The 23,593-nt window shown below is 41.3% G+C and overlaps 1 protein-coding gene across 4 annotated transcripts in view; it reads left to right on the top strand.

The window, feature by feature from the left end:
* Nucleotides 1-23,593, top strand: part of RASGRF2 (Ras protein specific guanine nucleotide releasing factor 2) — a 248,364-nt gene that overhangs the window by 139,887 nt on the left and 84,884 nt on the right. For 3 of the 4 annotated variants that reach the window (XM_065919065.1, XM_065919068.1, XM_065919067.1), the window contains 2 exons: nucleotides 5,959-6,087; nucleotides 8,629-8,718. In XM_065919065.1, coding sequence (XP_065775137.1) covers nucleotides 5,959-6,087; nucleotides 8,629-8,718 — 219 coding nt within the window. The remainder of the gene's footprint in view (nucleotides 1-5,958; nucleotides 6,088-8,628; nucleotides 8,719-23,593) is intronic. The other variant, XM_065919066.1, reaches the window with a different exon arrangement.

Genomic DNA, 23,593 nt, shown 5'->3' on the forward strand with positions numbered 1-23,593 from the left:
AATGACTGATTTGTTTGCTGATAACATAATGAAAAATTGGGCAATAAGTCAGGCAAATTGTCCAAATTTTAAGGAGGATCACTGAGATGGAAGCACAGACTCCTGCTTTATACCTGCTTGAAGCCTCTTTGCAGTTTCTAGCTCAGATCATTTAAATCAGCTTTCTGAGTGAAGTGCTTCATGGAATTTTAACTGGAGTGGTTGTCAAGATCAAAAGTAGCACCCTTTTAAGCAAGAAATTCTTTAAGTTGACACATTAGCAACTAAGGAGGATGAAAGGGGAAAGATAATTAAAAAGTCATTAGAACAACAAGCTGCAGCAGAATCACGATGGAGTTTTCTTGGGAATAGTGAGGCAGTGCATAAGCTGACAAGCGCATCTGGGGTTTGATCCAGACCAGTGCTTGGAAGTCTCCGTGGAGGGAGTGATTTTGGGAGGCTTAGTTCAAGTCTCCTCTCTGGATCAGAGCAGCCTAGGAAGTACAGAAACTTCCCAGAATATAGAAAGTTCTTTCTCCTGTTATTGGATTGTATTAAATGAGAGAGGAGGAATCTGGAGGTTAGTCTGGATGTTCATGTCATTTTGAGTTAGGAGAGCTTTAGGAATAGCATCTCAGTGTCAGACATTGGTGGCTCCACGACTGTTTGGAATGCCCCTGAGGCTGGGACCAGAACAGGGTAAGGTTGTTCAGGAGTCATTGTGACCTCTTTCTCTGCACGTTGCTGTGCTATAGGATCCACAGTGGTAAATGAGATGGTGCCTTTGGCCCTTGGAGGAGGTAGACAAACACAGGTGGTGCAAGATGTAGAGATGGAGTGCTCAGGAAGGCGAAAAGCAGGCGAGATCATGTTTGGTTGAGCAGAAACTGCAGGTGTCATTGACGTGAGCCAAGAAGAATGGACGAATGGGCTGCATGGAGGAAATAGGCAAACTCGTGGGCAAAGAGCACCTGTAAGCAAAGGGCTGGTGGTAACCCCCTGGTGGTGAAAGCCATTTCCAAGAGCAGGAGTGGCCACTGCTTGTGAAAGGACAGCTTTTGTCCAGTTTGGACACCATGGGAAGCTCTGCAGAGGAGACCCTGTTACTAGTCTTCCTGCTTTCTAGTATCTAGAAACTATTTAAAACTCTCCTAAAAAGTCCTCCCCTCTCTCCTTCTCCTTCTTTTTGGCCATCTTAGCCATTAAGTTTATAGATCAGGAGTGTTAAGTATCAATATATTCACATTATTGTGCAATACACAGAACTTTTTCATCTTGCAAAACTGAAACTATATACCCATTGGGCAACTCCCCATTTCTCCCTCCCCCTAGCCCTTGGCAGCCACCATCTTATTTTTTTTCTATGAATTTGATTACTTTTTATATTGCATGTAAGTAAAACCGGCTTTTTCATGTAGCCTAATGTCCTCGAGGTTCATCTTTGTTGTAACATGTGCCAGGATTTTCTCCTTTTTAAAAGCTGAATAGTATTCCTTTGTATGTGTATTCCATATTTTCTTTACCCATTCCTTTCTTGATGGACTTTTGGGTTGTTTGCCTCTCTTGGCTATTGTGAGTAATACTGCAGTGTGTGTGTATGCAGATTCTCTTCAAGACCCTGCTTTCAATTCCTTTGCATGTATACCCAGAAGTGAGATTGCTAGGTCATACGGTAATTCTGTTTTTAATTTTTTGAGGACATTTTTGTTTTTGATAGTGCCTACACCATTTACCATTCCCATCAACAGAAAACGGGATTCCAGTTTCTCTGCATCCTTGCCAACCCTTAGTATTTTCTGTTCTTTTGATAGTGGCCTTCTAATGGGAGCACAGTAAGAATCTTTCTCCTTTTTTGCAATTTTCTAGAGATTGCGTTTTAACTTGGCTAGGGCCTGATAGTATAGATAGTAACTTTTTTCTTTAATAAAGAAGCAAAGGAAAAATCTATTCCTTTTTGCATTATATACTAAGTACGTGTTACAGTTCTAAAGGCCCTCAGTCAAGTTGCCCCTTATGCATAATAATTAATTCTTAGACCTTTACTTACACATGGTTTGTTCCACAGTGGTCATCCCTAGTTATGGTCTTCCAAGCCCAAGCCCAGAGTGCATGTGATAGTCTAATGCCACATCATAACATCTGTTTGGCCTACTCTCTCACATAGAAGTGTGATCACTGGCAGGAATCAGTGGCTTTTCCCCAAGAGTAATGAGGTGGAAAAAGTTTAGAACTGGGGAGCCAAGATAAATGACAATGGACCAAATGAAGCTCCCAGGGCAAGACGCTAACAGACTGCCAGAGGTGGGAACATTGTGGGCGCAGCTAGTGGCACCTGGAGACCTCGTTATGTGGCAGCTCAGGTTATTTCTGATCAGGGCCCAGCAGATGGAAAGGGCCCATGGGTAAAGGCAAGACAGAAATAGTAGGATCTTTCTCACATTAGAGAAAAACCAAAGTTGAGGGCTTAATGCTTCTGTATCTCCACTGGATTTCCCCCAAACAAATGACTTGCAGTTAGAGTTTCAGGGGTCAGTTTATTCACATGGCTTGTGGGGTAGAAATAGGATTTTGTGGTTCTTGAGTCAGGGTTAAATGCAGAGCTTGTCTTGCTGTGGAGGTGGCAGTGTTCAGGATTGTGTCCACGCATGGCCATGGCACTTGTGAGCCCCTGAGAACCTACCTCAGCTCCAGAGATGTCCGGTCAGAGGACATCTGACCATATGACACGCCCAGCGTCCAGCGTGTCATAATCACGACTACCCACTGACACATCCCCCTTTATCTCTCATCTCTACTGTAATTGCCCCCCAACAGTCCTTCTCTTGCATGTGCGCTAAGTCGCTTCAGTTGTGTCCAGCTCTTTGTAACCCTGTGTATTATAGCCCATCAGGCTCCTCTGTCCTTGGGATTCTCCAGGCAAGAAGACTGGAATGGGCTGCTGTGCCCTCCTCCAGGGGATCTTCCCCACCCAGCGATCAAACCTGTGTCTCTTACATTTGCTGCATTGGCAGGCAGGTTCTTTACCACTAGGGCCACCTGGGAAGGCCCATCATTCTCTTAAAGACTTTGTTTCTGGCCACTTCTTTGCATCTTGATTTCTTTTCCCTTTCAGGTAGCTGTCTTCTGATGATTTTTAATGTATTTACTTCCCAGATTGTTCTTCAAAGTATTTAAGATGTAACTCAAAGAGGCACATGGTACACTAGATTAAAAATAAAATAGATAAAGAAACAGGCAATGGAGAAAAATTGTATGAGGCGAAGGGTATGGTTAGTGAACAAACAAATACTGTGTGGTTCTCTCCAGTTCCTGGAGTCATTCTGATTTTGGTTCTGAGTGTAATCAATTACATGATTCACACAGAAAACTAAGAATAGACTGGTCGGCAGGCACATCTTTTCTTGTTCCTGGGACTTGAGAATAATTTATCCTGTGGATCCTCATAAAGGAAACATTGTGAATTGAAAGTTTAAAAATAATACTGAGGTCTAGGTAGCTCTTGAGCATTTTTCTGAAGGGTGAAATGAAGGAGCTATAGATTTAATTTTTCCTTTATTTTTCATTGTTATATAGGCAGTACTGATCATGAATATTTCCAGGAAAGTCATAGATGAAACACTTTACTTCAGCATCAGCCTGACAAGATCAGTGTGTGTGTGTGTGTGTGCGAGCATAACGTCTGTAGAAGCCAAGAGTGCTGCTGTGTTAACTCTGCTGTTTAATCTTGAAAATTTCAGTTGGCAAAGTAAATGGAGACAATGATCTGTCTTTAATCTGAAAGATGTTTGCGTGTGCTTTGCATAATGTTGACACTTAAAACAGTTGGCAAACTTGAATAAGAAGTCTGTACCTAGAGTTTATATCTTTTCTGCTGTTCACCGCAGGATGCAATTATCCAAACCTCATTGCACAAGATCAGCTTCACTGTTGAGTCTGTAGTGAGGCCATGGGTCCTCTCACTGCTGTCTAGCTAGACAGTTGCAGGGTGCCCTCTTTGAAAAATGCTAGTAACCTTTGTCCGATTTTATTGTCATTGCAGTTATGATGCCAGCCTTGCCATCTTTCCTGGCAAGAGAACTTCAAATGACATGAAGGGAAAAAAGAGAAACAGGAACTATCCCTCATCTGAGCGAGGCTGTGAACTTGTAAGGGAAGAGTAATTCAGTCAGTTTCACCCCCTACTAATCCCCAGTTGTGTTCCAGGCTCACTCCACATCCATTAGTGCTCTTCTTTCTTCCTTCCAGGAAGGCCCCACCTTCTGCTATCTTGAATTCTTCTAAAAAGCACAAATCTCAGCCCAGCACCCACATTCAGATTCCACCCAGTGGTGGGATATCAACAAAATATAACCAATAGCAGAGAAGAGAGGAGAACCACGGGGGCCTGCTCATGGTGTTCAGGTCTCTTAGTCCATCAGCATTCTCTTGGGCCCTGGCTGTGCAACACAGTCTAAGCATTCTCGACCCACATCACTAGTGTCTGTTTCTTTGTTCCTAGTTTGAAAATTGCCTGCCTGTGGGTTGAAAGTGCTCCCAATTTTAGCATTTGTTTTGAGCCCACACCTGCCCACTCGTTCTGCAGGCAGAGCTGTTTGCAGGGATTGATTGAAAGTGAACCTGCCAGAAGGAAACGCTTCTTTCCCCCCACCGTGCTGGCATGATTTTTCCTCTCTGTAGGTGCCCGTTTGCTTACAGTGTTACTCTGTGCTTTTCTGTCTTTTCAGTAGACTTTCCGAGCCCTGTCCAGCTCTTGCACTGGGAAGTTTTTTGGTTCAGTGTAATTGCTGACTAAGTGATTTGCTCATTTGCCTCAGAGGAATGAATGGTTGAATCAGACCGAGGACACACATTTGATATTCTGCTTGCTCTTGCAGAGCAGATGCCTTCTATTACTGAATTTTGAGGGAGTTATTTAGAAAATAATAAAACTAACAGCTAAGCACTGATTTTTTTTGTCTCCATCCTGCATCATTGCCAGCTTGACTGTAATTATGTCATTCAAGGAAAGATTCTAACCATTTCCCTTCCCTGGCCCCTTTGTGTTTCAGAAGAGCTGAATTTGGGCCATATTTCTAAAGGAGTGAATCACATACAAGTGTAAAAATGGCTTTATGTGAAATCATTAGGAATTTTGTCGAGTTTGTTGAGTGAAATCTTGAATGGAATGGTAAAAGGAGTTGAGAATAATTCTGCTGACATAGATAATGGAAAATTAGTGGAGGTGATACAGTTTTTATCAGTTGATGCAAAACCCAGGGAAAAAGAAATCAAAGAGTTGTTAGAAGTTTATGAAATTTTTGTAGTGCTTTTCCTTAAAATAACACACATGAAGTTGTAATTAACAAGTTAGTGCAAGGGATGTGGTAGTAGCTTGAATCTGACCCTGAGATGATGTTTCTTTTACTCATGGGATGTTACCTGCAAGTGAAGAGACTCAAATTATGTTAAAACCTCTCAACTTTCATTATAAAAATTTTCACTTGCCTGCTGCTTATCTGTAGCTCTAGGGCATTAGAACTTTCTGGAAGGATGGAAAAATGTTGTTCAGTGCTGTAGCCACTAACCACATGTTGTGTATCATCGGCATTCTGCCAGGAGGAGTGGCTTGAGATCATGATCAGTTCAGTTCAGTCTCTCAGTTTTGTCTGACTCTTTGCGACCCCATGGACTGCAGCACGCCAGGCTTCCCTGTCTGTCAACAACTCCCAGAGCCTACTCAAACTCATGTTCATCACTTTGGTGATGCCATCCAACTATCTCATCCTCTGTCATCTCCTTCTCCTCCCACCTTCAATCTTTCCCAGCATCAGGGTCTTTTCCAGTGAGTTGGTTCTTCAATATCATGATAAAGTCCTTTAAAAATACAGACTAGTATGAAATGCTTATTATCCATAAGGAACTTTTGTGTTTCCATGCATGATAACAGCAAGATGCTCTTGAATTCATAACCTGGTTGTTAAAATGTGTGATGTTTTAAAGCAGCAGTCCTCGAGTCTGCGCCCATGGACCGAGCAGGTGTGGACAGCTCCCCCGCAGCTGATGCTACAGAACTCTCACCTTGCAGGTCGCCCTCCACTCCTCGGCACCTCCGCTACCGCCAGCCTGGAGGTGAGCCCTCAGAAAGGGACTCAGAAACACGCGAGTGAGAGCTGATTCTGGCTCCTGAATCTTTCGTTTACCTTACCATTTCAGTTCCCAAATATTTTTCAGTCTCAGTTATGAAAATTAATTGGAAGCAAATGTTACCATGGGAGCAAGTAGTGAAACATAAATGATTAGAGAAAATGTCACTAATATAACCAGTACTTACTTGACCACCATCATTGCATGGCATTTTGTATGCAGTAACCTGAATCTGATTCTTGGTTGTCAGTTGATTGAATGTCAGTGCTGGTTTTGCCAAAATATTCCCAGACTCTGATGACCTTACTCTGATGACCTCCCAGTGTAGTCTGTATTAGATAGGTTCATCTGGGACACAAAACTGTGGCGTGACCTTATTAAGAACAATATTTCAGCTAAAGTAATGTCCAGTTGCCTGGGACTCCAGTCTTCATTATTGTTAGTGGCAGAATCTGGTGTGTTTTCTATTATGAAAATTATAAAATGTTATCCCATAATTTGTTTTAAAATATACCATTTCTAATTGAAGGGAAAACCATCAGAGCAAAAGATAGAAATCTTTTATCTCCCCATTGCTCAAATAAATATAACTCCAGATAACAGTTGTTTTTGAAATGTCTCCTTTTTTCCTCAAGACAATTATTTCAAGTTGGAAGGGAAAATTATTCATTTGTGAAAGCAGATTCACCCCAAATAACCTAAGTAAATGTAGCTGTTTTCTGACTTTCATACTCCTATTCAAGTAAGGCAGTTTAGCAAAAGACAGAGTGCATGGCTCCAAATGGTCATTTCATTTGTAGCCTCAGCAACACAGCGGAAGCTGTTGTTGCCATCAGCTCCAAGAGCAGCTAGCCTGGGTGGACCACTGTCAGCAGAATTGCCCTGATGGATGTTAGCCATTTGGGACTGGGACTGATTTTGGGCTCCTGATCAGTCATGGGTCACCCTGACATTTGGGTACTTCTGGAAAACCGATGTGACACGTTAGACTTCCCTGCCTTGTTATAAGACTCCTGTGGGATTGGCCAAATCTCTTTACTATTCTTAGAGCCTTGATCAGTCCAGACCTTGGCAACTTCTGTGACCATTGCCCTGTCAGACAGACTCCCTTGAGTTCATTATAACCTGGAAGAGTTTGGAGTCAAACTATATGGAAGCAAAACTTTACTGAGGCAAGAGTTATTTAAATGCTTTCCACTTGGTTACTATCATTAGAGCTCTGCTTTATGGTATATTTTCATGTGTTTATATTCATTTAAAATTCTTTAAATTTATATAGGCATTATTTGAAAATCCTCATCCTGTTTGTGGATTAATTAAGTCCTTTGTTTCTTTCCTGATCCAATCAAATCCCAGAGATGCAGGAAGGAAACCACAGTCTGTGATGATGTATGGAGTCTCCAAATAGTGGCAGCAGCCCACATTTTCTCACTGTGTAGCTGAAATTTTGCCTGTTCATCTGTCTCCTTGCCCACAGCCGAAGGAGAGGGTAGAGCTGTTTTGTGCTTTTGTGCTTAGGCACATTAAGCAGCTCTTTGCTTCCCCTTTAATTTATTTTAAGCACGACTGTATGACTTTAGAGGCAAACTAATAAAGCCACAGAATCACAGAAAAGCCACAGAAGAAGTGAACTATCTTCACTAAAAGCCTGAGTGAGAAAAAGAGTGAGGTTGGCATCAACATTATCAAATGCTATGTGTAAATATCTGAGAAGCGAGAGGAGCTACCAAAAGGTGTTCAGTGCGTCCTTCAGTATGAGAGCTCATCCCCCTTTCTAAGGGTGCTTTGAGAAGAAAATTCTATCTGTAACATGTAGAATATTTTTTAAAAATATTTTTTATAATGAGATAAAATTCACATACCATAAGATTCACCCTTTTAAAGTGTGCAGTTCAGTGGTTTTATATATTCACAAGGCTGAGCAACCATAACCACTATCTCAATCCAGATATTTTCATCACCCCTGCTAGAGAAATCCTGTACACATCAGTGGTCACGTCCCATTCTCATCCCCCCACACACCTGGAAACCACTAATTTACTTTTTGACTCTATGTATTTACCTATTATGGACATTTTGTATAAATGGGATCATATAACATGTGATTTTTTGTGACCAACTTTCACTTAGTATGATGCTTTCAAGGTACACTAATGTTGTAGTATGTATGACTACCTCATGCCTTTTGTGGCTACATCATATTCCCTCACATGGGAATTTTTGATGTGGTTTGTCATTTCATCAGTTGGTGGAGATTTGGCTGTTTTTACTTTTTGGCTATTATGAATAATACTGCTGTGAATGTTTGTGTGTACGTTTTTGTATAGACGTATGTTTTCATTCTCCTGGGTCTATAACTAGAACGAACTTGCTAATATAGAATCTTGCTATTTGCCTATTAAAAAGGACAACACAGGGTATTTGACCCAACCCTTCATTCCGTGCAGAAATGAAAATGAGAATTTTCATTATGTAATATGATGCATCTGCCTCACCATGCCGTTTCCATTCTTTTTAAACAACCAGGGCAGACGGCTGACAACTCCCACTGCTCCGTTTCCCCGGCCTCTGCTTTTGCAATTGCTACGGCTGCAGCAGGACACGGGAGTCCACCCGGTGAGTAGGGGGAGGCTGTTGAGCGCTTGGCAGTTAATTGCCCAGACCTCTGGCAATTTTTGGGAAATCAGTGGTCCTTGCCTGCCAGCATCTTGATAATACACTGGGCAGCTTCTTAAAAATGCAGATGCCCAGCTCCCTAGTCTAAGTCAGTGTGTCTTGGTGTGAGACTGTCTTTTAAATAAGCACCCACAGGTCAGTCTCATACAGGTAGCCTACGCTTAACACTTTCGAGAACTTCTGTATCAGAAAAGGATGTGTTATTTTTCTTATGTTGTATTAACAGAGTTCTTTAACCTTTTAAGCCAAATTGTTGAGAACACGTTTTCCTTTTAATTGAGTACAGTGCTAAAAGCATTTGCAAGGTGGGAGGGAAGGCTTGTGAAGGGGGTGGGAGAGGAGAAAGGGATCTATTGCTTTAGTGGACTCATAATTCATTTCCAGTAGCTCCATGGTGCTGAGTTGTTGTCAGTTAATTTTCAAGGTAAAGAAGTACCCAAAATAAAAGCACAGTGTTTTAAATAGATGGAGAATTATATTTATTATCTCTGTCCTCTTTTCTCACGTGCAAGAAGGACATCATGTTAAAATAAATCTGTATGTGGTTTAAACAATCCTGTTGCTATGAGTTCCTTCACCTAAACTAACTCCACGGGTTCCAGGAGTGATGATACATTTTGTTACTTAATTGCTCATTAATAATGGACAAGAAAAGTTAATTTCCAAAGCCTATGAACCTGTATTCAACAGTAGTAACTGGTAGGTACTGTCTGGGTGAAAGCTTTCTAAATTGATGTAAGAACAGAGAGATACTCTATAATGAACATAAATTACCGTAGTAATTATTATATATACATATATATATCCCATCTGAATGGAAAATCTTTGCACACTGATGACATTCCACATCTTAAATATTTTACCACACACCCTTCACTGGATGTGGTCAGGCAAACTGGGGATGTTCTTTGCCCCAAATATTCCCTAAAACTTTCCCCCAATTCCCATCAGCATGATACAATACATCCTGTAACGGTAATAATATGGATGTCTTCTCAATCCAGTCAGCTTCTGCTGTTGACTGCATGTTATAATAATGAACATTTCTTTGATGAAGTAATAGGGGTCTTCTTTACCCTTTCGGCAGAGTGAGTTATCAACTGTGATTCGTTGAGACTTTCTCCTGTCTTTTGTTCTCATAATCTGGTCCATCTTTGGAAAAGGTGAAGTACAGAGCTTTCTCACAGGTTTCTTAATTTAAATATGATTTGTGAGGGAAAATAGCTTTTCGGTCAATTTGGAATGAGCCCATCTCCCCATTAGCTGGAGACTGGGTCAGGGAAAGTACCTGTATTCGCCCGAGGCTGAAGCAGACTTCTAATGGAGAATGGCTTTCGAACTCAGGCTTATCCATCCATGATGAGCCAGAGATGAAGTATCCCTAAGAGCCATCTTCCTCACTGTCTGAACCCTGCTGCTGCTCTGCCGCCTGTCTTCTTGCTTCTCTCCTGCTGCTGCAAGAGGTGCAGCAAGAAATCTCTCCTCGTTCAGTTGGCTGAGGGGGGCAGACCGCTAGCTGACCGCGACCAGTGTGCTGGGTGCAGAGTAGCCTGCTCCTCCTCGAATCACACTGCCGCTGCGGTCGCCTATAATGTGGTCTGGAGCCTCATGATCCAACTGTTTTATTTATTTTTTTATGGAGGAGAAAGAGTGGCTTTATTACTTTGCCAGGCAAAGGGGGCACACAGTAGGCTAGCACCTCAGAACTGTGCCCCTACATGATCCAACTTTATTCATAAATGAAATGAAAGATGGATTTGGCAGTGTCTGTGGCCCTGCTCTCAAGCAGCAAGTTACACAGGGGTCAGTCTCCATGGCCCATGGTACTAAGAAAGGGGATCAGGTTTGGAGCAGGGATCAGTACTTCCCTGGGGCTCAGCTGCTCCATGGAGCTGGCCCCAGAGGAGAGTCCACCTGCCTGGGAGAACTTGGCAGAAGGGCCAAGTTCACGGGTCAAGAGAGCAGGTGAACACAGAACCGAAAGAAAGGAAGTACTAAGAAGATGATCTGGACTTCTTGGCTGGTCAGGGAGAGCCTGATGCTGTCCAAAGAAGTTCTAGGCCCAGAAGGACAAATGTCCAAGGGAAAGGAGTGCTAGATAATGGTTAAGATCCGCTATCAGACTTTTCATCCACTCTCTGAATCAGGAATTACTGACCCGCATGTGCCCCCAGAACGTGGAGAGCTGCCAAAGTGAGCAGGAGAGAAGGTTGTGGAGACCTCAGGCTCCCATCTGTCTTTGCAGGCCTATCTGCTTGTTTGACTGCAATATAAGCCCGCCTGGTGGTGCCGATCTGCTGCTTGTGGCTGGTAGCCTGACACAAGGTGCTGCCCGGCCAAGTCATGCAGTCTGCCGAGTGGGCTTCCATATTTCAGGCTCCTCTTCAGGTTCCCTCCCGCTTTAATCCTCCTCCATCTATCCCCGCGTCCCCCACCTCCACCTCCGTCAAAATACACAGCAGTCTGGGAACTCTGGGTTAGAACCATCAATTAGTGGTTATGCTTTCAAATATTCACTCCAGACATTTGCATGTTAGCCATTTCTCATTAATGATTGCTTAGAAGGTAACTTTACTGCTTGAGAATGAATTTGAATTTAGCAAGAGGATGAACAGAAAATTTCTTCACAAGAAGGCCTAACAAGATGTACATGCCTAGCTGTAAAGGCAGAGAAAGCTGAGTTTTATCTATGGCAGGTGGCCTGGGATCTGCTCAGGATTGCCAGTTCTGCCCCTTGGGTCCAAGCCTATCTGATTTTCGTACACACTGGAAAAGTCTAGATTTTTCCCTCTGGTTTCTTTTAGGACCTAGAGCCTGTCCTTTCCAAAGATAGGTTTCTTTTCCTTCCATGTCATGCCCTCTTTCCTCGAAGACCAACAGGAGTCCCTCTGTTGGAGAGGAAGAAAAGACTGACCTGTCGACATGGTTTAACACAGCTAATTCTTGTTGACTTCACATTATGAAGATTTCACAGCTTATTTTAGTGCTTGCCTTCCAAATGGCAGCCAAGTTACATTAGACCCACCATGGATGGATCCAGGATTTGTAGGGTATAACACACAATTTGCCTCAAGCAAAAGCGTATCAAATTACAAGTACAAACTTTCAGAGCACTGGAAGAGGCCCAGACACATTGAGAGGCCCTCAGGCTTAAGCTTCATTGGCTTCCTGGTAAATCTGCTTATGAGTTCAGTCCTGATCATTCCTGGAATGAGAGCAGCTTTAGGAAATTCTGATCATCTGGGGGAGCAGGTGGGGGTGGAGGTGGCAGTGGGAGCAATGATCATCCGTCAGTCAAATAAGTCCTCTTTTTTGTGGTGGGGTTTTAACTCTATGCAAGACTGAGACAAAAAAAATCAGTGGGTCTTATGAGCCACCACACTGGTTGAAATGTAGTTTCAAGCATCTGCTCAAATTGAGGAGCTCTGCATTAAAGTCAGATTAAAATGTGTGCCTTTCAGATGGCTGCTGATACAGGGAATCTGCAGGTGCAGTTTGGATATAGTTATGATTTGAATAGAAATGCAAATCCAGTGAATACACATATCAGGGCGTATCATGGTGCTTACTATACACCTGAAGCTCTGGCATTAATGATAGAGTTTATGAAATGATCTAAAATGAAATATGAAAATGTGAGGTGGGTTATTTTTATGAGAGTAGAAATAATGGCAGCGGAAGTACTACAAGCAACTCTTGATTATCTGGAAGAAGATTGTAGGTTTTGCCATTCTGTGCAAGTCAAACTAAATTAACAAAGTAGAGGAATGGTTGACTGCATTTATAGGAAAATTAATGGCACAGTTACCGTTGCTTGGGGGCAATAGTGAGTTCTTTATTGGTGGTGACTGGTGATTCAGTGGTTAGGACTCCACACTTTCCCTGCTGGGGGCCTGGGTTTGATCCCAGGCTGGGAAACCCAGATAATTCATAATCTGTTTTACACCCTGTCAAACCACTCAGGTTTGTGTAGCCAGTAGTAGATCTTAGCTTGGTGTGAATTGACCTTGGACCTGCTCTTTATTTGTTTTTTATTGGAGTATAATTGATTTACAATGTTGTGTTTCTGTCTGTTGTGCAGTGAAGTGAATCAGTGTGTGTGTGTGTGTGTGTGTGTGTGTGTGTGTGTGTACGTACGCCCCCTCCCTCTTGGCCCTCTGTCCCACTCACACCCCCATCCCACCCCTCTGGGTCATCCCAGAGCCCTGAGCTGAGCGCCCTGGCTCTGCAGCAGCTTCCCGTTAAGCATCTATTCTACACATGGTGGTGCTCGTATGTCAGTACCACGCTCCCAATTCTGGACCCACTTTTTAAAATACCGAGAACTGGTCCCACCTCCACAGATTCTGACTTGATTGGTCTGGGTACCTCCTGGGCATCTGGATTTTTAAAGTTCCCCAGGTGATATTTGGCCCTAGGTGGAGCCAAGATGGAGAACCACTGAACTAGCTGGAGAAGGTATATTTATTCCTTCTCTGGTTGTAGCATGCCTACTGAAAGTATCCTAGTCTGAGACATATTTTCTATTTTTTTTTCCAGCATAATATAAAATCCATTAAAAAATGTCTTAATATAGCTAGTTGAAGTTTGGAAGACAGCCTGTATCTGATTTATGTTTTTAATGAAAACATTATTATCACTATTATTAGTGAAAAACAAAGAGCTTTGGCAAACCAGATGTAACTGAAAGTGACTCCAAGTCTTATTTTAAATTATTTATTTTTAAGTTTCACATGTACAACATTGTATAATACATCAACTTCTGTATTCACTACTAGTGAATACACAGAAAGTTTCCATCCACACTATGCAGTTGACCCCCTTTAACCATTGCACCATCCTCAATGTCCCGTTCCCCTTGATAACCATTACTCTGTATCTATGTTCATTTCTGTTATGCTTGGTTTAGTTGTTTATTTTTTATATTCCTCATATGAGTAAAAACACATGGCATTTGTCTTTTTCCATCTGACTTATTTCACTTAGCATAATACCCTCAAGGTCTATCCATGTTGTTTCATCTTCTTTTTTTTTTTAATGTCTGAATAGTATTGTGTTATGCACATACACTGCATCATTATCCATTCATCCATTGGTGAGCACTTAGGTTGTGTCCATATCTTGGCTATTACAAATAATGGTACACTGAATATAGGGGTGCATATGTCTTTTTGAATTAGTATCTTTGTTTTCTTTGGATAAATACTCAGAAATGGAATTCTAGTCTTAGTTTTTTGAGGAATCTCCATACTGTTTTCCATAGTAGCTGCACCAATTTACATTCCCACCACCAGTGTTTGTGTTCCCTTTCTCATCATCCTTACCAGCACTTGTTATTTCCTGTCTTTTTGATAATAGTCATTTTAACTAGTGTGAGGGGATATGCCACTGTGATTTTGATTAGCATTTCCCTAATAATTAGTGATGTTGAACATTATTTCATGTGCCTACTGGCCACTGTATGTCTTTAGAAAAATGTCTGCTTAGATCCTCTGCCCACTTTTTAATAGAGGTGTTTGTTTAGTTGTTGTTGAGTTGTGTGAGTTTTTTAAAAAATGTTTTCCTCTAATTTTCAGCTCTGCTTCTATCATAGATTCTTTTATTTATTTTCTTTGAGTGCACTGCGCAGCTTGTGGGATCTTGGGTTTCCCAGCCTGGGATCAAACCCAGGCCCCCAGCAGGGAGAGTGTGGAGTCCTAACCACTGAATCACCAGGGAATTCCCTGCATAAGTTTCTTTATATATATTTTGGATATTAAGCATGTACTGCATCATATGATTTGCAAATATCTTCTCCCATTCAGTAGGTTGTTTTTTTGTTTTGCTGATTGTTTCCTTTGCTGTGCAGTTTTTTGGTTTGATGTAGTTTTTGTTTATTTTTGCTTTTGTTTCCATTACCTCAGGAGACATATCCAGAAAGATAGTGCTAAGACCAATGTTAAAGAGTGTACTGCATATGTTTTTTTCTAGGAGTTCTGTGATTTTAAGTCTTATATTCTAGTCTTTAGTCCATTTTGAGTTGATTTTTGTGTATGGAGTAGAAGAGTGGTCTAGTTCCATTGTTTTGCATATGGCTGTCCAGCTTTCCCAATACCACTTATTGAAGAGAGTGCCTTTTCTCCCATTGTATGTTCTTTGCTTCTTTGTCATAAATTAATTGTCCATATATATGTAGGTTTATCCTGGGCTCTCAATTCTGTGACATTAATCCGTGTCTAGTTTTCTGCCAATGTCATGCTGTTTTGATTACTGTAGCTTTGTACAGACATACTTCATTTTACTACACTTGGCTTTAGTGTGCTTCACAAATTCTGTATTTTTTACAAGTTGAAGATTTTTGGCAACCATGTGTCAAGCAATCTATCAGTGCCATTTTTCCAACAACATTTGCTCACTTCATGCCTCTGCGTCACGTTTTGGTAATCCTTGCAATATTTTAAACTTTCTCTTTATCATTATATTTGTTATGGTGATCTATGATGATCAGTAACCTTTGATGTTACTATTTGGGGGTGGTCCATGAACCATGCCAATATAAAGATGGTGAACTTAATCAATAAATATTTGTATTCTGGCTGCTCTGTATCTGCCATTCCTGTCTCTCTCCCTTTCCTTGGGCCTCCCTGTCCCCTGAGATACAAGAGTGTTGACATTAGGCTAATTAATAATCCTGCAGTGGCCTCGTAAGTGTTCAAGTGAAAGGAAGAGTCACGCATCTCTTGCTTTAAATCAAAAGCTAGAAATGATTAAACTTATTTAAGGAAGACATGTCAAAAACCAAGATATGCTGAAAGCTAGGCCACTTGCACCAGTTAACCAACTTGCAAATGCAAAGGAAAAGTTCTTAAAGGAAATTAAAAGTGCTACTCCAGCGAACACATGAATGATAAGAAAGCAAAACGGCCTTATTGCTGATATGGAGAAAGTTTTAGTGGTCTGGATAGAAGATCAAACCAGCTGCTGCTGCTGCTGCGTTGCTTCAGTTGTCTCCGACTCTGTGTGACCCCATAGACGGCAGCCCACCAGGCTCCTCTGTCCCTGGGATTCTCCAGGCAAGAACCCTGGAGTGGGTTGTCATTTCCTTCTCCAATGCGCGCATGCATGCTAAGTAGCTTCAGTCGTGTCCGACTCTGTGTGACCCCATGGACAGCAGCACACCAGGCTCCTCTGTCAGCAGGATTCTCTAGGCAAGAATACTGGAGTGAGTTGCCATTTCCTTCTCCATAAACCAGATGCTGCATGCGTGCTAAGTCGTTTCAGTCATGTCCAACTCCATGTGACCCTGTGAACTATAGCTTTGCCAGGTTCCTTTGTCCATGGGATTCTCTAGGCAATAATACTGGAGTTGGTTGCCATGCCCTCCTCCAGGGAATCGTCTTGACTCAGGAATCAAACCTGCCTCTCTTGTGTCTCCTGCATTGGCAGGTAGATTCTTTACCACTAGCACCAAACCAGCTGCAACATTCCCAAAGCCTAATCTAGAACAAGGCCCTAGCTCTCTTCAGTTCTTTGAAGAGTGAGAGAGGTGAGGAAGCTGTGGAAGAAAAATCTGAAGCTAGCAAATGTTGGTTCATGAAGTTAAAAAAAAAGGAATTGACTCCATAACATAAAAGTGCAAGGTGAAGCATCAAGTGCTGATAATAGAAGCCACAGCAAGTTATCCGGAAGACCTAGCTAAGATCATTAATGAAGGTTGAAACACTAAACAACAGATTTTCCATGCACGTGAAATAGCCTTCTATTAGAAGATGATGCCATCTAGGATTTTCATAGCTAGAGAGGAGAAGTCAGTGCCTGGCTTCAAAACTTCAAAGGACAAGCTGACTCTTGTTAGGCACTAATGCAGCTGGTAACTTGAAGTTATAGCCGGTGCTCATTTACCATTCCAAAAATCCTAGGGCCCTTAAGAATTATGCTATATCTACTCTGCCTGTGATCTGTAAATGGAACAGAGCCCGGATGACAGCAATCCATTTATACCATGATTTACTGAATATTTTAAGCCCACTGTTGAGACCTATTTCTAAATAATGCTGCTTATTTTAAATGTACCTGGTCACTCAAAAGCTCTGATGAAGATGTACAACGAGGTTCATGTTGTTTTCCTGCCTGCTAAGACAACATCCATTCTGCAGCCTATAGAGGAAGGAGTTATTTTGACTTTCAAGTCCTATTATTGAAGAATTACATTTTGTGAGGCTATAGCTGCCATACATAGTGATTCTTCTGATGCATCTGGAAAGGGTAAGTTGAAAACTTTCTGTAAAGTGTTCACCTTTCTAAATGTAATTAAGAACATTCAGGAGTCATGGGAAAAGCTCAAGATTAGCAGGAATTTGAAAGAGGTTGATTCTAACCTTCATGGATGACTTTGAGGGATTCAAGACTTCAGTGGAGAAAGTCACTGAAAATGTGGTGGAAATAGCAAGAGACCTAGAACTGGAAGATGTGATTTAGCTGCAATCTCATGATAAAACTTCAACAGATGAGGAGATACTGCTTATAGATGAGCAAAGATAGTGTTTCTTGAGATAGAATCTACACTTTTTGAAGATGCTGTGAAGATTGTTGAAATGACAACAAAGGATTTAGAATATGACATAAATTTAGTTGATGAAGCAGCAGTAGGGTTTGAGAGAACTGACTCCAGTTTTGAAAGAAGCTCTGCTAGGGGTAAAAGGGTATCACACAGCATTACATGCTACAGAGAAACAGTTCGTGAAAGGAAGAGTCAATTGATGGGGTGAACTTCATGGTTGTCTTATTTTTAAAAATTGCCACAGCCTTCAGCAACTGGTCAGTCAACAACCATCAACACTGAGGCAAGACCCTCAACCAACAAAAGAATTATCACTTGCTGAAGGTTCAGATGATGGTTAACACTTTTTAGCAATAACGTATTTTTAATTAAGGTATGTACATTAATTTTTAGACCTAATGCACATTTAATAGACTATAGTATAATGTAAAAGTAACTTTTATATTCACTGGGAAACCAAAAAAATCACGTGACTTGCTTTATTGCTATATGCAATTTTTTGCCATAGTCTGCAACTGAACCTGGATTATCTCCAAGGTATGCCTGAAGTATAATTTTTGTATTTGTTTATTTGAGGGTATGTATAGTCTTCATTGCTGCACATGGACTTTCTCTAGTTGCGATGAGTCGGGAGCTTCTCGTTGTGGTGGCTTCTCTCATTGCAGACCACAAGCTCTAGGTACATGGTCTTCAATAGCTGTGGCACTTAGCTGCCCCAAAGCATGTGGGATCTTCCTGGACCAGGGATCAAACCTGTGTCCCCTGTATTGGCAGATGAATTCCTAACCACTGGACCACCAGGGAAGTCCTGAAGTATAATTTGAAATCAGAGTGTGTGATACCTCCAGCTTTGTTCTTTTTTCCCAGGATTGCTTTGGTTTTGGGGTCTTTTGTGGTTCTGTATGTGGGTTCCTAGGTGATCCTAGTGGTAAAGAACCTGCTTGCCAATGGAGGAGACATAAGAGATGTAGGTTTGATCCCCGTGTCAGGAAGATGCCCTGAAGGAGGAAATGGCAACCCACTCCAGTATCTTTGCCTGGAGAATCCCATGGACAGAGGATCCTAGTGGGCTTCAGTCCATGGAGTCACAAAGAGTCAGATATGACTAAAGCAACGTAGCATGCACAGCACGCACGTGGTTCTATACAAATTTTATATCACGCACGTGGTTCTATACAAATTTTGAGATTTTTGTCCGTTTTTTGTGAAAAAGATTGTTGAGATTTTGATAGGAATTGCATTGAATCATAGATTGCTTTAGGTAATATGGACATTTTAACAATGTTAAACCATAAGACATTATTGAATTTGAAGGAGACACAAAGAAATGGAAAGATATTCTGTGGGAAAGATATTCTGTGCTCATGGATTCCAGTCTTATTTTTAGATGCATGCACACAGAGACTGGAATTAAAATTTTGTAACTGAGAAGTTACATCTGTGTTAAAATTTTTTATATTTTATTAAAGTGTAGTTGATTTACAATGCTGTGTTAGTTTCTAGGGTATAGCAAAGTAAATATATATATATTCTTTTTTCATATTCTTTTTCATTATAGATTATTGTAAGATATTGAATATAGTCCCTTGTGCTATATAGTAGGACCTTGCTGTTTATTTTATACCTAGTAGTTCATGTCTGCTGATCCCAGACTCCTAATCTATCCCTGTTAACTAATATGAGCCTGCAGAACAGCTCGGAATGCTCATGTCAGGAGGCCGTTGCATTCTCTTCCTTGGGAGGATGCCCACAGCAAGCCAGATCACATGGAGCGCCTCCTCTGCCCATCATGTGTTTTTGATAAGCCTTGCAAGCAGGCTCAGATCCTTGTTCCAGCTGGCCTGAGCACCCTCTTTCCTGACCGTGTTGTGTTGCCAAGTTCTCCTTCTTTGTGCTGCCCTCTCCTGAACTCCGCGAAGATCATTCTCCGCACTGACTGTCTCTCCGCAGCCAAGATACAGTGCAGTTGCTGTGCCTTTTCACTTTTTGATGTGCTCACATTGCTTACTTGCTACTTGACTGCAGTTCAGTTTCATCCACTTCCGGGCCAGGCAGGTAACCGAAAGATGGGGTTGGAGAGCTGATACTGTGTGAAAAAGGGGCAGCTACTGCTCAGCTCATTCTGATTTTGGCCAAGGCAGATTAGGGCTGTCACATCTGTTTTCTTTCATTCTTTTCTTTTTTAAGGAAAACCCAGAAATCTGGATGTTTACGTGAAAAGTCCTGTTTGTAAGTGGGAAGTGAATTCATACTCTTTAAAAACTACTGTCCAGGCCAAGCAGAATCCTTCTGTGGACCATGTATGGCTGTGAGCTGCCAGTATGTGACCTCAGATTTACTGTAGTTGTTTACAGCCGGAATTGTGGGTTGATCTAGATAAGAGATCCTGAGACATACCTGAATACTAGCAATGGACTCCTCAACCTCCCCAGTCCTCCTTCCCTAAAACTATTTCCTATTTCTTTGGTTGGGCTATTTTATAGGAAGTCCATTCTTTCTTGTCCACTGTAGCTTGATGACTTTTGCTCCCACAGCATAATCTCATTTCATTGTCATCCTTTCACCATGGAGGAGATTTGGGGACTGTCTTTCTTATTTTATAGATTTTGAAGCAAGCGTGAGACTCGAGAGTGATGGAAGGCCTGGTCCACGTTCTCATGGGGCCTGAGAATGAGGCTCAGATCTGTTCCTACCACACTGCTGCGCTGTTATTGCCTCTGATTTCACATTTACTTCAGAAGAACAAGATTTTGGGAGACTTGAGTGACACAATATTCTTGATCCTGTCTTCGTCTGCAGCATACACATTTCTTTCCATCTTCTTTTCACCTCTGTGTCCACCTGACAGGTACAACAGCGTGGTGACCCCAGAGAGATAAGCATGGGTAAAATTGGTCATCTGTGGGTAGAGTCTTACTTGGCTAGCAACATTGAAGGACCTGTGATTTCTTTCATAGGATTGCAGAAACTGAGTCTTAATACAGTGATATAACCTGGTCAGAGGAGGTATTTATCTTGGTATTGAGAATTGGGTTAAATTTGCAGTAGGATATTGATTGGGCTTCCCAAGTATCTCAGTGGTAAAGAATCCACTTGCAATGCAGGAGATGAGGTTTCAATCCCTGGGTCAGGAAGATCCCCTGGAGAAGGAAATGGCAACCCACTCCAGTATTCTTTCCTGGGAAATCTCATGGACAGAGGAGCCTGGTGGGCTATAGTCCATGGGGTTGCATAGAGTTGAGTCAGACATGACTTCTTGAGTAAACAACAAGATATTGATTGCCATGAATTATTTAATACATTAATGTTACATGTGTACCCCACTGTCTGTTTTTTCTTTTCAAGATTTGTGAGAACACGCAGCTCAGAATTGTTTAGCTATTTAGTGAGTGAACTTGTAAGAAATGCACAGAATATAGGCTTTTGCCAATATTGTTTGTCTTACTGGTGTTTATGTGTCTTGTGGCTTCACAAGTGCTAGGAAGACCTGAAAAGGCAACTTAATAATGTGTAATTAACCTGTTTTATCTTGTGAATACATCATAATTGTGGGTAATTTTTGTGGAAGATCTCTCAAAGTTACACCCACATCTTACAAACCTCTATCCTTTGCTGCCCTGTTGGGTATTTCTGTATGCAAATTGAGTGGATTGTATGTATTGTCAACATCAGAATCACAACAACAATAAAATTACATAATTCATAGGATATACTATATACTAAGCACTGTCCTAAGCTTTACGTATGTTAACTGATATGTGAAGTAGTTACTATTATTATACTACTTTTCCAGTAGAGAAAATTAAGAGAGGTAAGTAAGTTACCTAAGGTTACGTAGGTAGTAGGTGGCAGATTTGGGTCATATCATCTGGCTAATGAAAAGTGGACCCACGAGTTCTATTACCAGTCCCAAGCTCTGCCTTGCATAGATAGAGCAGAGCTGGAACTTCATTCTCTGGGTTGCTACAGTGCCGCCATGTTGTTTGGAGAAGGATATGAAGGTTTCTGGTGGGTGGTCTGGTGGTTTTAAAAATACATCCACAAATTCATGCTCCTTCAAGAGACAAAGCTGAATTTCTCTTTATTTATGTGTGGGCAGGACTTCGTAACTTGTTTCTAGCAAATAAAATTAAGCTAAAGTAATTGTGTGACTTGGCGCCTAGGTCATCAGAAGGCATAATGGCCTCTGTCTTGGTCAGTCTCTCTCTCGGATCACTTGTTTTGGGAGAAACAAGCTTCCATATCATGAGGAGAGGCCCATGAAACCAACAGGAAACTAGAAAGTAGGTCCCCTGCCCAGAGCCTCATGCATGAGCTTGGATGTGAATCCTCCAGCCCCAGCTGAGACTTTGGATGACTGCAGCCCTGGTGGATATCTGGCTTGCAACATCATGAGATACCCTGAGCCTGAGCCACTTCCAAAATCTCATTCTAAAGATACTATATAATAATAAATGTTTGTTATTTTCAGTCCATAAATTTTAGTGTGTTTTGTTGTGTAGCAATAGACAGCCACTACAGGTGGTATCTTGGTAGCCAGTAAACCTTGGTAAAAATTTCATAATCCAATTGAGTTTAGGGAGAATATTTTCATATTAGAAAGAGAAGCGTGTCTGGGCTGTTCCTGTAGGACAGAAAACCCTGTGCTTATTCCCTAAAAATATTTTGAAATGGAGAGAATATATCTAGAATTAACATGTAGTTTAAATCTACCCTGTATTTCCTGGTCTCTAAACAGTCTTTCTCTACTCCCTTCACCTCTAGCGCTCTGAATTGAATAGACTGATTTTTCTACTGTTTGAGAGCACTTTGATTTGAACACAACTGTTGCTTAGCAATAGGAAGGAACTTAATGGCTCTACTGTCTTCTGCAAACTGAGAGGAGCCTCCCTGTGTAGCTATTGTCTGTCTGGAATGCCGAATGTAAAATTGTAATTATCATTTTAAGATGAAATTGAAGCTGGCCAGTGTGACACATTACACTTACCTTAGCATCTCAGCTACCCAGGGGGTTGGAATTTAAGGCCCTTTTGCAGAAAAGATGGTCTTCTGGAACTATGGGGCATTTAGAAGTCTAAGAAAAAGCTCTAAAGAAGCTAGTGAATTCCTTAGTGGTAGGTAGTTTGTATTCTCTAAACACTGACTTTGTGGTTCTGGGAATGAAAACTTGGCTCTTGAAGTGTTGTGACTAGAAACTGGGCCAGTGACATTAGGGGAGGGGCTAGAGTGGCATAGGGATTCCAGAGAAATTTGGGAGAGTAGGAGGGGGTGGGAAGTTTAGCTGCCACTGACCTTCCTGCCCAGCTCTGTTGGAAAGACTCCTAGAAATACTTGCTTTGGATTTTTAAGGTCTAAGTCCAATCGTTCATCAGAGAGGTTGGTATGGAAATTCTGAAGTCTCTGCCGGGATTAAAAGCATTGTTCTTTTTCATTCTTTGGATTAAAAGATGAACAAGTTTATTTGATTTTGCTTAATCTGCAGTTAGTTATATCAGTCTTTCCATGTGCACACTATGCCATGCCAGGTATTGTGGAAAGATAAAAATGAAATAACAGGCGTTGCCTCTACTCTCTAAGAACGGATCAATCCAGTGACGAGATTAGACGAAGAGGCATAGAGTAAACGTCAAATGATCAAGATGTAAACTCCAGGATACTGATAATAATCAGTGTAATTATTGGCCACGTTGTTAAATTATGGACTTGAAAACCAAGAGAAAATATCACATTAGCAAAATAACAAGTCTTCAGGGCATAACCCTGAAAAAAAAGGTAACTATGGTTTCAAAGCATTTCATACACTCTTCCAGTTAGTTTTTTGAAGATGGTGGAACTTTTTGGAGCTTTTTCTTTGTTTATTTTTAACTTTGAGACATTTTCCTCTGGATCTTCATGTTATTTCTATGGACGCACACTTTCTCATGTGTGTTATAGTCTTAGGAGTTTAGTTAAGTGGAGGCAGTGTCTGTCACACTGGAGTAAATTAATATTACCAGGATTTCCACACGTGCATCAGAATGAGAAGTGATGAAAGTCTTATACAAAGTATATTTCAGTGTCTTCAAAAACCAGGAGCCCTAAACCTGCAGAAAACCTGAAACAGACTTGTTGAAGTAGAATTAAATAGTAGTATCCAGATATGTTTTTGTGTGCATGTCTGTTTTTTTTTTTTTTAATAAATGTAACAAATAGTCATGGGGCAGGGGGGCAAACAGCTTCTTTTTCAGATGTTATTGAATCCCCAGCTGTGAAGACTCTGAATGTTGTTATTGTTGT

This window comes from Muntiacus reevesi, chromosome 1 (assembly GCF_963930625.1).
Source record: "Muntiacus reevesi chromosome 1, mMunRee1.1, whole genome shotgun sequence".
NCBI classification, from domain to species: domain Eukaryota; kingdom Metazoa; phylum Chordata; class Mammalia; order Artiodactyla; family Cervidae; genus Muntiacus; species Muntiacus reevesi.